Raw genomic sequence first — 14,102 nt, forward strand, 5'->3', positions numbered from 1 at the left:
AATATTTTATACATAAATATTTTTTAAGCCACTAGCCCACAGTGAACACACAATAAATGCTTGCTGCTATTGTTAATAAAATTTTAACAATAAACGAGATGGAAAGGAAAACATTTTTTTGATTCCATTGATTTGTAATGAGAAAATAATTATCACAGAAAATGAATGCAAGTTCATATTTTTATTTGCTAGATTTTAATCTGTAGAACAAAAATGGCATTAATAGAATTAATAGCAATAGACTTCATTGTGGAAAAGCACATTTTATGTACTCAAGAGTAAACTGGTTTTATAACTTCAGAAATGCCAACTAACACTCTAATATTTCCTATGCCAATTAGAAAAAAAAACACTCTAATAGAAGTAGCACTGAAAGAGGTATTGACTCCCTAAAACCATCTTCTAATCACATTTCATAGGGATTGTTATGCATACTTAAAGTTCTATATATATTTTTCTTTTGGGGGGGAAGGGTACTAGGGATTAACTCCAAGGATATTCTACCTCCAGGTTACATCCCCAGTCCTATCTTTTTTTTAAAATTTGAAATAGGGTCTCACTAAGTTGCTGAGAAATTTACTTTGTAGCTGAGGTTGACCTTGAACCTGTGATCCTCCTGTCTCAGCTTCCCAAGCACTGAGATTATAGGCATGCACTACTACACCCATCTCACCATTATATATACATTTAAATTGATCTTTTTTGATAAAAAGAAACTATATATAGAGAGAGATCAAAAGGAGACTACAACTTTAATCTAATAGCCTTGTGCTAAAATTCCTTATAAATTTTCTCCCCAAGCCAGTTTTCCCCAGGCCTGTCTCTCCCAAATTCTTAATGAATCCATTAAGTTACTGCAAATTTTTTCATAAAAATTTCCTTCTGTATTATTAGTGACCTTACTCAATTTACTTACAAGTGCTTCTCACTCTAGAGACTTCACGATACGACTGCATATCCTTACCTTTTGCTTTGTAATAAAGGGATTTCTGCTTTGCTGAAATCTGACACATGCTAAAAATTCTTTTCTCTAACATGTCCAAACTCTGGAAGGTCTGGGTAGAGGTTCCTTCTGCCTCTCGGGAAAGATCCTTGAACCCCCTTAGAGTGATATTACTAATCAGAATTTTTAATTCTTTTTTATATACAAGATAAATTTTCATATGTAAATCCTACCTCTTAATTTTTCAATACAGTCACAGTTTAACTTAATCAATATTTGTAAAAAGGAGGTTTAATGAAATAAATACCATTCTACCATCATGAGGATATCATCTGTTTTTCATTTGTAGCAAATGAAATACAAATTAATACAAAACATCAACGTTTCACACCTTTAATCTTAGGAGACACAATAATTTAATAAATCAATTTATTATCTTGCAAATATCTTAGCAAAATAAAGAACATCTAATCTACCACTGCCAGATTTGAGAATTTTGATTCATTAGCCACAATAGATAAAATTAGAATTTATTAAACGTGAAGTATTATTTTGATATGCAAAGTTGGTCCTTGAAGGAGTGTGCTCATTGTTACAAATCAATAAGTAATAGTTTTGTATTCATGCCTGTGGGGTATGCAGTTGTAACTATGATCATAGCTAGACTCCAAACGGCATTTAGTTTGCTGTGCTCTTTTAACATTTTAAAAAGCTCTGGTAGAACATTCTGCACTTGACAGATATTAGTGTACTATCTGCCATTATCATGAACAGAGAAAATAGCCCAGAAGGATAAATTTTATTGAGAATGACTCTACTAATAAATTTCAACCTAGTCTTAAAAATTATAGCTGTATAAACCGGGCATGGTGGTGCATGCTTGTAATCCCAGTTCTTGGGAGGCTGAGACAGGAGGATCTGGGTTTGAGGCCAGCCTCAGCTACTTAGTGAGGCCTTTTGCAACTTAGTGAGACCCTGTTTCAAAATAAAAAGAAAAAATTGTTCGGGGAGTGTAGCTTAGAGGTAGAATGCCCCTGGGCTCAACCTCCAGCACCACCCACACAAAATTATAGCTGTATTAAATACAAACTAAAACATCCCCTAACATTACATTTAGGCTGAAAATCAGCCAGGCATGGTGGTGCATGCTTATAATCCCAGTCCCTGGGAGGCTCCTCAGCATCTAACCAGATCTTGTTTTGAAACAAAAAGTAAAAATGGCTGGAGGTATACCTTGCAAGTGGAATGCCCCTGGGTCAAATCCCTGTACCAAAAAAAAAAAAAAAAAAAAAAAAAAAAAAGACTAAAAATCAACTTGCGCATTGGGATGTGGACTCATCTAATTGAATACTTACTGTAGTGGTGTTTTGTTTTTATTTATTTTCTACTTTTATTGGTGCATTATATTCTGACATCATAAGGCAGTTCATAGTGATCTACATGCAAATAGAAATTTGTATGCTTTTGTCTCCCCATGCAGGGTATTGAGATGAAAATTGACATTCTCACATACGTACCCAATGTCAGTGGAAGTAATTCCTTCATTAATTGTCCCTCTTCCCCTAGAACACCTTCCTGGATCTACCCAGGAGTAGTATAGCCAGATCATATGGTAGATCCATTTTCTGAGTTTTATGGTCAGGAGCCCTCCCCCTCTCCTCAAGGGACCCTGCAGCTGGGACAGGAGGTGGAAACCCAGAAGCCAGAAACAGAGACTGGACAGACTCCAGATGTTGTGAGAAGACTGGCATTCTCCTACCTCCCTAGCCCCCACCCCAAGGCCCCAGCTCCTTAAATACCCTCACTTTCTCCAGCATGACTCTGCTGACCCATAGGCCCCCAGTATTGGTTGGCAGACCTCGTCCAGGGGCACCGATTAAAAGTGCCTGGTCTCACATTCCTTTGTTGAATTTTGCCTACCTTGTGACCCCCCCAACTCAATTTCAATTTTACACCGAGGAACCTCCAAAGAGGCTGATCTTCAAAGAGGCTGCACTAATCTGCAATCCCACCAGCAGTGTACAAGAGTTCCTGTTTCCCCACATCCTCGCCAGCATTTGTTGTTGACTTTTTGATGACTGCCATTCTGATTGAGTGTATATGAAATATCAATGTAGTTTTGATTTGCATCTCCCTGATTGAACATTTTTTCATGAAAAGTAGTGGAGTACAAAATCAATCTAAAAATAATCAGTAGCTTTTTTATATGTCAATCATGAATTCACTGAGAAAAAAAAATCTAGAAAACAATTCCATTCATGAAATCCACAAACACAATAAAATACCTAGGAATGAATCTAACCAAGAAGGTCAAAGACCTCTTCAATAAAAATGATAAAACACTAGAGAAATAAAGTTCTTAGAACATAGAAAAATCTTTCTTACTTTTTCATAAGCAGAAGAAATATTATTAATAAGGTCTTTCTACCAAAAGTTATCTATAGAGTCAATGCAATCCCTATCAAAACACCAATGTCATTCTTTACAGAGCTGGAAAAATCAGTCTTAAATTTTATATGGAGAAACAAAAGACCCAGAATAGTCAAATCAATTCTCAGCGATAAGAGCTATGCAGGAGGCATCACAATTCATGACTTCAAATCATACTACAAAACTATGGTAATAAAATATAGCATGGTATTGGCCCAAAAAAGATACATAGACCAATGGAATAGAATAGAAGATACAGAAACAAATCCACACACTTAAAACCAATTCATTTTCAACAAAGGTACCAAACACATATGTTGAAGAAAAGACAGACTTTTCAATAAATAATGTTGAGAGAAATTGTTATCCATATGTAGAAAAAATAAACTTGAATCTCTACTTCTCACCCTACACAAGAGTCAATTTGAGATGTGTAAAAAATCTAAAAATTAGTCCAGAGACTTTGAAATTACTAGAGGAGTGTATCAGTCCAACACTGCAAATTATAAATACAGGTAGAAACTTCCTCGCTAAGACTTCCACAGCTCAGGAAATTAAAACAATGATTAATAAATGGGATAGATTTAACACTGTTGAGTGAGGGCATTTCTAAATTGCTGAAGCTGGCCTCAAACCTGCGGTCCTCTTATGTCACCTTTCCAAGTACAGGGATTATGGAAGTGCACCACCATGCCCAGCTGAATTAGTATAATTCTTAGTAAGGATTTGTATAATAGCACTGTTGTGGACTTAGAAAAATATTATATTCTTTCCATATAGTGTATTTTGCAGAGAAATTATTTATTTTAAAATTCAAAATGTCTATAATTAACATGAGTAAAAACATTCATTATTACTTATTTTCTCTTCTTTTAGAGTTAGTGTCAGGTAACTCTTAATCACAAATGCTTGAATTTTATGGCTACCCTGCCTCCCCCCCCACTGTGAACCCTAGGTCTGTAGAATTGATTGCTTGTAAGAAATGAACTATTAGCTTAGATCCTGAGAACTGAAATTCATATATTGCTTAGCACAGCAACCTAACTATGGCTATTTTGGAATATATGTGTCATTTCAAATATCACAGTGAGGTGACCATGTTACTTTGGCCATAAGAATCAATGACTCAACTACAAATAATTAAAAGGTTATTTTTGTAAGGATACTTTGGTCAGAGTAAAGCAAGACTAAACTGCCTTTCCACATTGTAGTAGAACCCAAGAAAGACTGAACATGGTAAAACAGGAGGAGCAACAGCCAGTGGGGCGATGCTCAGGGTACTTGAGGTAAATAGCACCTCCACACTTAAAGGCAGTGCTGGAGGTGAGCAAAGTGGCTGCTGCTTCACTCTGGGAATCCACCAGCACCAGGACTCCGCCACCGTCTCTTCTGCTTTTCCTTCCAAGCACATTTCTGTTCCTGCATGGTCAACTATCTTCTCCTCCAGCTCTGTTTTCTCTTGACTTTTGTTTATACTTTACTGTGGTTTATTTATATTCCTGGATAAATTACTACAGTCACCTTCAAGCTTGTAATCATTCAATGTCTACATTTCCTACCAACTATCCCATTTTCCACATTTCTGATTTGAGGTACAGAGAATGAATCTAGTTTTCCATCCCTCCTTTGCCTCCTTCCCTCCTTCCCTTCCTTTTTTCCTTCCTTCCTTCCTTCCTCCCTTCCTTCCTTCCCTCCCTCCTTCCCTCATTCCCTCCCTTCCTTCCTCCCTTCCCTCCCTCCCTCCCTTCCTTCCTCCCTCCCTTCCTTCTTTCCTTCCTCCCTTCCTTCCTTCCCTCCCTCCCTCCCTTTCTCCCTTCGTTTCTGCCTCCCTCCCTTCCTTCCTTCCCTCCCCCCCTTCCTCCCTCATTCCCTCCCTTCCTTTCTCCCTTCCTTTCTCTCTCTCTCCCTCCCTTCCTTCCTTCCTTCCTCCCTTCCTTCCTTCCTTCCTTCCTTCCTTCCTTCCTTCCTTCCTTCTCTCCATATTTTTGAGTGCTAGGGACCAAACCCAGGGCCTCACACATACTAGGCAAGTCCTTTACCATTGAGCCACATCTGTAGCCTATGAATCTATTTTTTCTTACTGTGCAAAGTTTTTCTCATAAGATTGCCAAACTAAATCCATAGCAGCAGGGGTTTAATCCCAGAATTGCCTGTGACATGTGGCTGGTACAGTGATTAACCAGTGTCAGACCCATGCTTAAAATCATATGTATCTTTTTTCTCAGTTAAATTTTTGTTACCCCAGCTTTGTACAATGACTAGGAAATATTGAGTGTTTGGTAGACATTTATTAAAATAAAATGGGACTACTAGTGAAAACTAACAAAAGTAAATGAAAGAGGAAAGAATGGAGTAAAAAGCTTTAGGTAAAAAGAAAAAGATATTTTCTCTACACTCACCATGTATCAATATAGCTAGACCTAGTTGATGAAGCAAAAATCTTCTTTACAAATAATTCTAGCTTAAAAGTTAAAGGAATGAGAACTTCATAAAAGCATTATTTTTCAGTTCCAAACAAAAGATTCTGAAATAACCATAAATAAAAACCTTAGAGGAAAGGGTGATGGATAACCCTGAAATGGCGATGAGGTGTCAGCGCTGATCAGTCTTAGCATCAGTACAGAAGAACAACCAGACTCCAGACTCACTGCAGTACCTGATGTGTTGTGTAAAGTACACAGCGCCCCTGGTGACATGTTTATAAAGAAGGAGGGAGGAGGGGAGAAAGGTAGGGAGAAAGGAGAGGACGATGAGGAGGGAAAGAGAGAGAAACAGAGTAGAGCAAGAGCGCGAGCATGCGCCAGGGAGCCAAAGTTATCATCTAAAGCTAACGTTCAGCTATGCAAAGTCCTGGATATGGAAAGACAAGTTAAATAAGGAAGTAAAAAGAATAATCCAGAGAGTGATATGTTCTAAAGAACAAGGAACATGCTTCTTTAAGAAGTCAATGGTTCGGGTAAAAGAAAAACGGAGGCTGAACCAGAACAAAGAAACTTTGACCCACAATAAGCATATGGAATATGTGGATCTTATTAGGATCTTGACTGAAACCAAGCAAACGTAAAAATACATTTGGAGGAGACTCAGGCATTTGACTATGGAGCAGTGATTGCAAAATACCAAGGGATTACTTTATTGTTATTAGTTGTGCTTTTATATTACAGTATACAAAAAATACATCCTTAAAATGAATATTAAAGTGTAAAAAATGTTGAAAGAATGATATAGACTGTGAGATTTAAGAAAATTTGCCAAGAAGGATAGAAACTCAATACTATATATGACAGAATCTGATAACTGTTTGTTTTAGTTATGGATATACAGTTCTGTATTGTATAGTTTTCTGAAAGTTTTAGAATAGTGAACATTTATATAATATTTTTAAAAATATAAAAACAATTTAGGGAAGTCATAGAGCAAACAAAGAAACCAACAGCTTTAATACTTTAAGCAACATTATTTCTTGAATAGGAAAAAAAGATGCATATTCCTGATCAGAATAGCTTAAATAGAATCTTCTTCTCCATGGCAAATAAAATATATTATCTTTTAAGATATATAAATTAAGAATAATGTTTTGGTTAATTCCATATTCTTGAGAAAATAAAAGCATTAGATTTTATATTTGCAAATAAATTAGAAGTGCAAAATGATCCAAATCTTACATGTAGAAATGGCACTGAATATAAATAGTACATAGCTGAGGAGTTATAAAAATTAAGATGCATAAAACAACATCCTCTGTATGAGAACAATTTTGAAACACTCATTAATTTAATCGCTCTCTATATCAAGAAACTAGAGTGGACTGTCATTTAGGTTATATTTGTAAAATCAAGATATTTTATATTTAATTTAAAAATAGTAAGAGATAGGCCAGGTGTGGTGGGCACGCTTGTAATCCCCGCGCTTGGGAGGCGGAGACAGGAGGATGGCGCAGGTTCGAAGCCAGTCTTGCTGGCTTAAGAGATCTTGTTTCCAAATAAAAATATAAAAAATAGGTCTGGAAACATAGCTCAGAGGTAGAAGGGCTCCCAGTAACCCCAGTACCACACACACACACACACACACACACACACACACACACACACGCACGCACACACACACATACACACACACACAAAATAGTAAGAGATATTGCTGAATGACAATATGAGCTAATATTTTTTCCTGAAACTGCAATTTAATTGGAATAGCCAAAAATTCTTTCTTTTGATATGTATTCTTAATGCAGAGCAAAAATAAGTTGCATTTTCACTGTATGTGTACTTTTAGAGGAAGCTAAAAGAAACTACAGATAATGTAATACATATGAAATAACAGTATAACAGAATGGGTAAAAGATGCTTCTGCTTATACTTTGATAAACATTATGAAAAAGTAAAATAAGATCATAATAGCTTAAGTGAAGTAAAATTTTATGAACATATAAGGAGAAATAAAATTTCTTACCTTTAGTTCTATATAACAAACCTCCCTTGCATTATGCACTTAATTGGTGCCAATCTAAAGGATGCTCATATCTAAATATGCAACTGTCTTCTGCATAGATCACTTGGAAGTCACCCCGGTAACCAAATCTCTATATAACCAAATATGAGTCACTGTGTATTTACTTAATTTGATACTTTTTCCTTGATTTTATTACTTAAAATAATATCACTCCTACATGCTAGTCAGCTTTTTGTTGCTGTGACTAATACCTGAGAAAAACAATGTAGAGGAAGAAACATTTACTTTGGATCATGGTTTCAATCTAGGCGCTACTGCTCCCCTGCTTTGGTCTCAGACAAGACAGAACATCATGGTAGAAGAGCCTGCTAGAGAATTGTTACTCAGTTTATGGCAGCTTGGAAAGAAAGAATGGAAGGGGCCGGGGACAAGAAAAACCCTTCCAGGGTACACCCCCTGGGACCTGCTCCTTGAACCATGTTGCATCATGTATAGATCCACCACCATCCTGGAGTCCATTTGTCTATGAATCCCGGGATGGTTTGATCCACTGATCAGGTCAGAGCCTCATGATCCGGTCCCTTTCAGAAGGCTCACTACTGAGCACTGCTGCATTGGAAACCAAGTCTTCGCCACAGCCTGTGCCTCTGGAAGACAATCCAGGTCCAAAACATAACCCCTTTAAATGAAAGTACTTCCATTGTTTCTACCTTCTTACTTAACTCTCTGCCCAGCATAGTTAGGCAAAAATAGCAGTTATCTTAACAGTTACCACACTTGACCCTGGAGCTCCATTCCATCATCTTATAGATGGCTTTTATATTTTCTCACTGAATCACTGTAATAGCCACATGATAGTTATCTATACCAGCAAATACAATGATAAAGAAAAAATTAATTGTAAAGAAAAACAATGCAGAAATTTAGATAAAGCTATTTTTAAAGTATCACTAAAATTTATAAATATCTAACCAATGGACTAAGACAAGAAGGTACAAATATCAACATAGAGACAGAAGAAGTCACTTCAGATTTTATAGACATTAAGAAATGAATGGCATGAGTAATTATATGGTAGAAAATTTAACCACACAGATTAGATAAAAAAGATTCTTTAAAGATACAAACCATAAACACTTAATGAAGAAGAAATAAATAAACTAAATAGCCCCATATGTAAGAAATAAATGAAAATTTAGCTTAAAATATTTCTACAAACAAAACTGTAGCCATAGATGACTTTAAAAGAATTCCAATTTTACAAAATCCAGAAAATCAAAATGAAGAAAAAATTTCCCAACTTATGTTATAAAAATGGTATAAAAATCATGCAAACACATTATAATAAAAACCCAAAGGATTACAATATAGATTGGGATTTAATTCAGTGGAAGAACACTTGCGTAGCTTGTGCAAGGCCCTGGTTCTGATCCCTAGCAAGGCCAAATAATAAATAAATAAATAATAAAAACATATAAAAAGAAAATAATTATATACCAATATGTTCATAAATACAAAGTCAAAAATTCTTAGCAAAATTATTCAAATAAAATATATTAATCTATAAGAAAACTCTCAGAATAATGGAAATAAAATTCAATCAATTTGATAAAGAATTACCTATACATATTCCCCAGTTAGCTGGGCATGGTGGTGCATGCTTATAATCTCAGTACTTGGGAGGCTGAGAGAGGAGGATAGCAGTTTGTGGACAGACTCAGTTACTTAGTGAGGCCCTCTGAAACTCAGTAAGACCCTGTTTAAAAATAAAGAATAAAAGACAGGGCTAAGGGGTGTAGCTTGGAAGTAGAATGCCCCTGAAATCCACTCCCAGTACCAAAAAAAATTCCCTCATTTAACATGATATTTAATGGTGAAAGATGTTATATTTTCTCCATATGCTTAGAAATAAAGATAACTGCTCTTACTAGATTTAGTCAACATACTGGAAATAATGAAAGACATTGAGATTACAAACAAATGAGTGAAGCTATCTTCATTGTAGAGAAGATCATTTGTTTAAATAAACCTAAGGAATATAAAAAACAGAAGAAAATTCTGAGAGGCTGAGAAGACTAGATAATAATTACCAACAATGCAAAGTTGAAATAAAATAATAATAACAATAAAATGTTAAGAACTTCAAAAATTTTGACAAATGATGTGCAAAATTACAAATATTCCTGTTAGATTTTAAAGTAGATTTTAATAAATAAAGATATATATTACATAGATCTTCAGATTCAATATCTTCATGTTTCCAATTTTTTAAAAAAATTTTATTCAATATAATACCATATTTTTTTTATAGAAATGGGTGAACTGTTTCAAAATTTCAATGGTATTGCATAGTAGTGAGAAGGGCCAAACATCTATGAAAAATATAAAATTATAAAAGTTAGAATCCCGGGAAGATAGGGACCGAGGGATGCAGCCCATATCTGTTTTCCTGACACTCGATCTGTACTGTGGTGACAAAAGAAAAATGCCAGCATAAATTTGAACAGAACACTGATAATTGCAAGGTGGCATAAAAATAAAAGTTAGAAAGCAGAGCCGAGGGCTGAAAAGTACTCTGCCTGCCTTCAATGACAGTGGAGCGCACCACACCCTCCGAAGTTCAAGAGCAGCATTCAACCACACTGCAAGTGAACCAGCCTTCCCCTTGGGAAACCAACCAGCAGGGACACTGAGACTCGAGCAGCCAGCAGTGGTCTCACAGGGTCTGAGACTTTGTGGTTCACCCTAGTGAAGATGGGGGTGGAACCTGATGTCAGACCTAGCAAAAGTACAGATTAGCAGACAGCCTCCAGGGCCCATCAGGCAAAAAGACTCACAGTTCCCAGGGCTCAGAACCCTAGTAGGACCTCTAGAGAGTACTATAGACCACTCAATCATGGTGAATGGGGAGAAGTCAGTATAACCCATCTCCAGCTGTGGAGAAAGAGGAATCCTACACATACGGTAGGTTTGGCCCCGAGGCACCCACCATCTATGCAGGCAGGGAGAGCTTGGGCTCAGCATCAATGGAAATTGTGGAGACCTGCGCTTAAAACTAGATCCAGCCTCATTGATAATGGTTGCCTGCTGAGGCTAGAGAGACTCAGAAATCCAGGCTTACAGCAAGAAGGGTTTCAGTGGCATTAAACATCTGCACAGAGAAAGACATCAGGCCAGACTCCCAGTTATTAAAGGAGACCAAAAAGCAGGGCTGTAAACGGACATCATTACTATCAGTCACAGAGCAAATGAGAGTGATTGGAACATGTTCAAGAACATATTATAGAAAATCAACTTTAAACAACTGAAAAGAATCAAGCCATTTCATAAAAAAATTTATTTGTGTGGTGCTGGAGATTGAACCCAAAAGTATTCTACCTCTAAGCTACACTCCAACCTTATTTTATTGTATTTTATTTTCAGAGAAATAGCAAAATTTCTTTTCTTAATTTTATGGCCATTCTTAAAGAAGTTTCTGTTTTCTTCCTTCAGAAATTTTGATCATTATCACATATTATTTTGATTTCATTCAAAATGTAAAGAATAATAATTATGAGAACCAATTTTACCATTAAGTCTTGAGAGGCCAATTTAAAATAGTGTCTTACTAAGTTGTGGAGGGTCTTGCTAAATTCCCAAGGCTGGCCATCAACCTGTTATTTTACTATATAGCTTCCCAAGTACTGGGATTACAGGCATGAGCTACCATGCCCAGCTCATAAAAATAGAATCTAAAAGTCAAGAAAATAATTCTCAAATAAAAACTCTATTCTATTACTTAATCAGTGCAGTAGGAGCAGAGAAAACGTGCAGTGGGAGCAGAGAAAACAGATACTGACTTATATGTAATTATTTATTCAGTTATTCAACCAACATATATGACTTGATACACTTGTAAACAAAATAAAAAATTATTTCCTTCATTTTGACATTCCACAATTACTATAAATTGTTATAAAATTTAAATTAGCAAAAAACTTAAATTTCTCAGTCATGATAATAAAAATTCATTCAATAAATTATTTATAAAACCAATAATTCTGGACTACACTGAAAAAAATTGTGTGCTATATTTTTAAATCATTCATTACTTGCTATTGTATTCTATAATAAAACAATTGTTTTAGCCTGACAACCTCACAAATTGGTCTGTGCTCTTAGATGTTAGTGTACATGAAGGATTCTATTAATGTTGTAAACTTCAAATTTTCTGACTTTAAATTTAGAAGAAGGCTCAGATTTGAAAACTCAACTAATAGCCCACAAGATCCTTTGGAAGACTAGATTTTTTTTGTAAAACAGTACACTAGCCTAAGTAACCAGTGAGATGATTAATAAAGTTCAATGTAATAGTTCATTGTGCAAATAAAGCAAATGTGAATAAAAATCTCAACAAATTATACAAATATAACATCAGCCACCAAGACCACACCTCAATATTTAGATGATTTCACCAAAATAAAGCTGAATGCTCTTCATTAAGCAAAACACTTTCAAATATTCTTAGAGCACATCTAACTATATAATATGCTTTGTAAAGTCACATAACTTCTATATTCTTACTGAATCTATATAGTATTAATGCAATCAAGTAATTTTAATTTGAATCTTTCAACAAATGTTTGTTTTTATTCAATAGCCATGTATCAGTTGGCCTACCCCAGTCCAAGTGCACAGTTATGAAATAAATTATTGCTCTTCCAATCTTTAGATAAGCTACTCTGTCCTTCAGAAATGTTCGAAGAGTGAACGAGAAAATAAATCTATTTCACAAAGATGCCGGAGACTTTTAAGACACAATTCTTCTCAGGACCCATGATGTGATAAGAAATGCCATGGGTTAAGAGAATTTACCTAGTCCTAATAGTAGAGAAAAAGACAAGTGAAATATCCACAGCTGACAGTTGGGAGAAACTATGGCCATCGGGAGGAAAATGTGAGTACAGAAATTAGATATGGAGAGAAAATAAGAAAGAGAAAGGCAGAGTTTATGGTATAGTGGTTACATATAAAAGATGGGACTATTTTCCCCCCAAAATCATTTAATATCTTACCCCTGTGTCAGGATACCCACTCTACTGCTCCAGATTAGTCATGTGCACCATTAAAATGGAATTGGATCTTAGAAGTCATCTAGTAATATATCCTTATTTTCCATAGGAGAAAACTGAGACCAAGACAAATTAGACAATCTGCCATGGTCTCATAGCTAGTGGTGTTTTGGGAAGATAATTAACAACTCTTCAAGAATAGCTGTGAATTTAATCCATCTGGGCATAGACTACGTTGCAATTTGAAAAAAGTAGAGTTTTTCTATTAAATATAGAGTGAACTTTGTTATATCCAGTGTACACAACTATTTTGAAAGTATTTTGACAAATATTTGTAATTAAAAAGTCATAATGGGATATGGCTAATAATAGAGTCAGTACTAGCTCTTCTATGCTCTTTTTTAGTTCTGGAGAGAATGGACTTTTTGAAATACTAAGATAGTTATTAACAGAACTAAAAGAAAGAGAAAACTTTTTACACTGAATAAAAATCAAATCTTGAGAAATATTTGTCTCTATTTCCAAACAACCATACTCTGTGGAAATCCAACCAAACATTCCCAATAGCTTAAATGCTGTTTCCTAGTAATGCAGAAAAACATTCTGTTTTATGTATTGTAATTTTTGTCACAGTCATCAGAGTATAATCTGTGCTTAAGAGATGTATTTTAAAACTTTGGTAGAATAAAATTTATTTACTTCCAAAACAGTGTACTTACTGATTCAGCACAGGTGTGTAGGCAGTTTTATCTTCATCAATAATAGTGATCATCAGTGTAATCAATTGGGGCCAAAAATCCAAATTCTTGGTGGTTGGTCCCTGATCTTCTCGAGGAATATCCTGTTTTTTACTCTGCTCACAAGGTACACAACATGTAAAATAAAAGTTTAAAAGGGATGACTTTAGTTAGGTATTACTGTCAAAAGGAAGGACCAGAGAAAAGCGATTCAAAAAAAACTCTTTGATCACGTGAGCAAAAGTTATCCTAAGGCTCCGTTTCTTCATCGAATGGAATCTTATAGGCCAAACTCAGTGTCTAGGCTTGTGTTTTTAATCACTCTTTTGTTTTGTTTTGGCAACCATTGTGCTTTTATTTGGTTCTGGAATGGATGGCCACTACCATTCATCTTATTACTGTTGTAGAATTTATCTCCTTAAGGTAGCATCTTCCACATTGATTGAACTTTGTGTGCATAAAAGTAATGTGTGTGTGTGTGTGTGTGTG

The 14,102-nt window shown here is 35.4% G+C and overlaps 1 protein-coding gene across 1 annotated transcript in view; it reads right to left on the reverse strand.

Moving 5' to 3' along the window:
* UNC13C (unc-13 homolog C) overlaps positions 1 to 14,102 on the reverse strand; it is a gene marked incomplete at both ends in the record, with an annotated part of 469,864 nt that overhangs the window by 200,476 nt on the left and 255,286 nt on the right. The window contains one exon of the mRNA XM_080707444.1: positions 13,596 to 13,729. Within this exon, the coding sequence (XP_080563570.1) occupies positions 13,596 to 13,729 (134 nt within the window). The remainder of the gene's footprint in view (positions 1 to 13,595; positions 13,730 to 14,102) is intronic.

This window comes from Muscardinus avellanarius (assembly GCF_963383645.1).
Source record: "Muscardinus avellanarius genome assembly, chromosome: 12".
In the NCBI taxonomy this organism is placed as follows: domain Eukaryota; kingdom Metazoa; phylum Chordata; class Mammalia; order Rodentia; family Gliridae; genus Muscardinus; species Muscardinus avellanarius.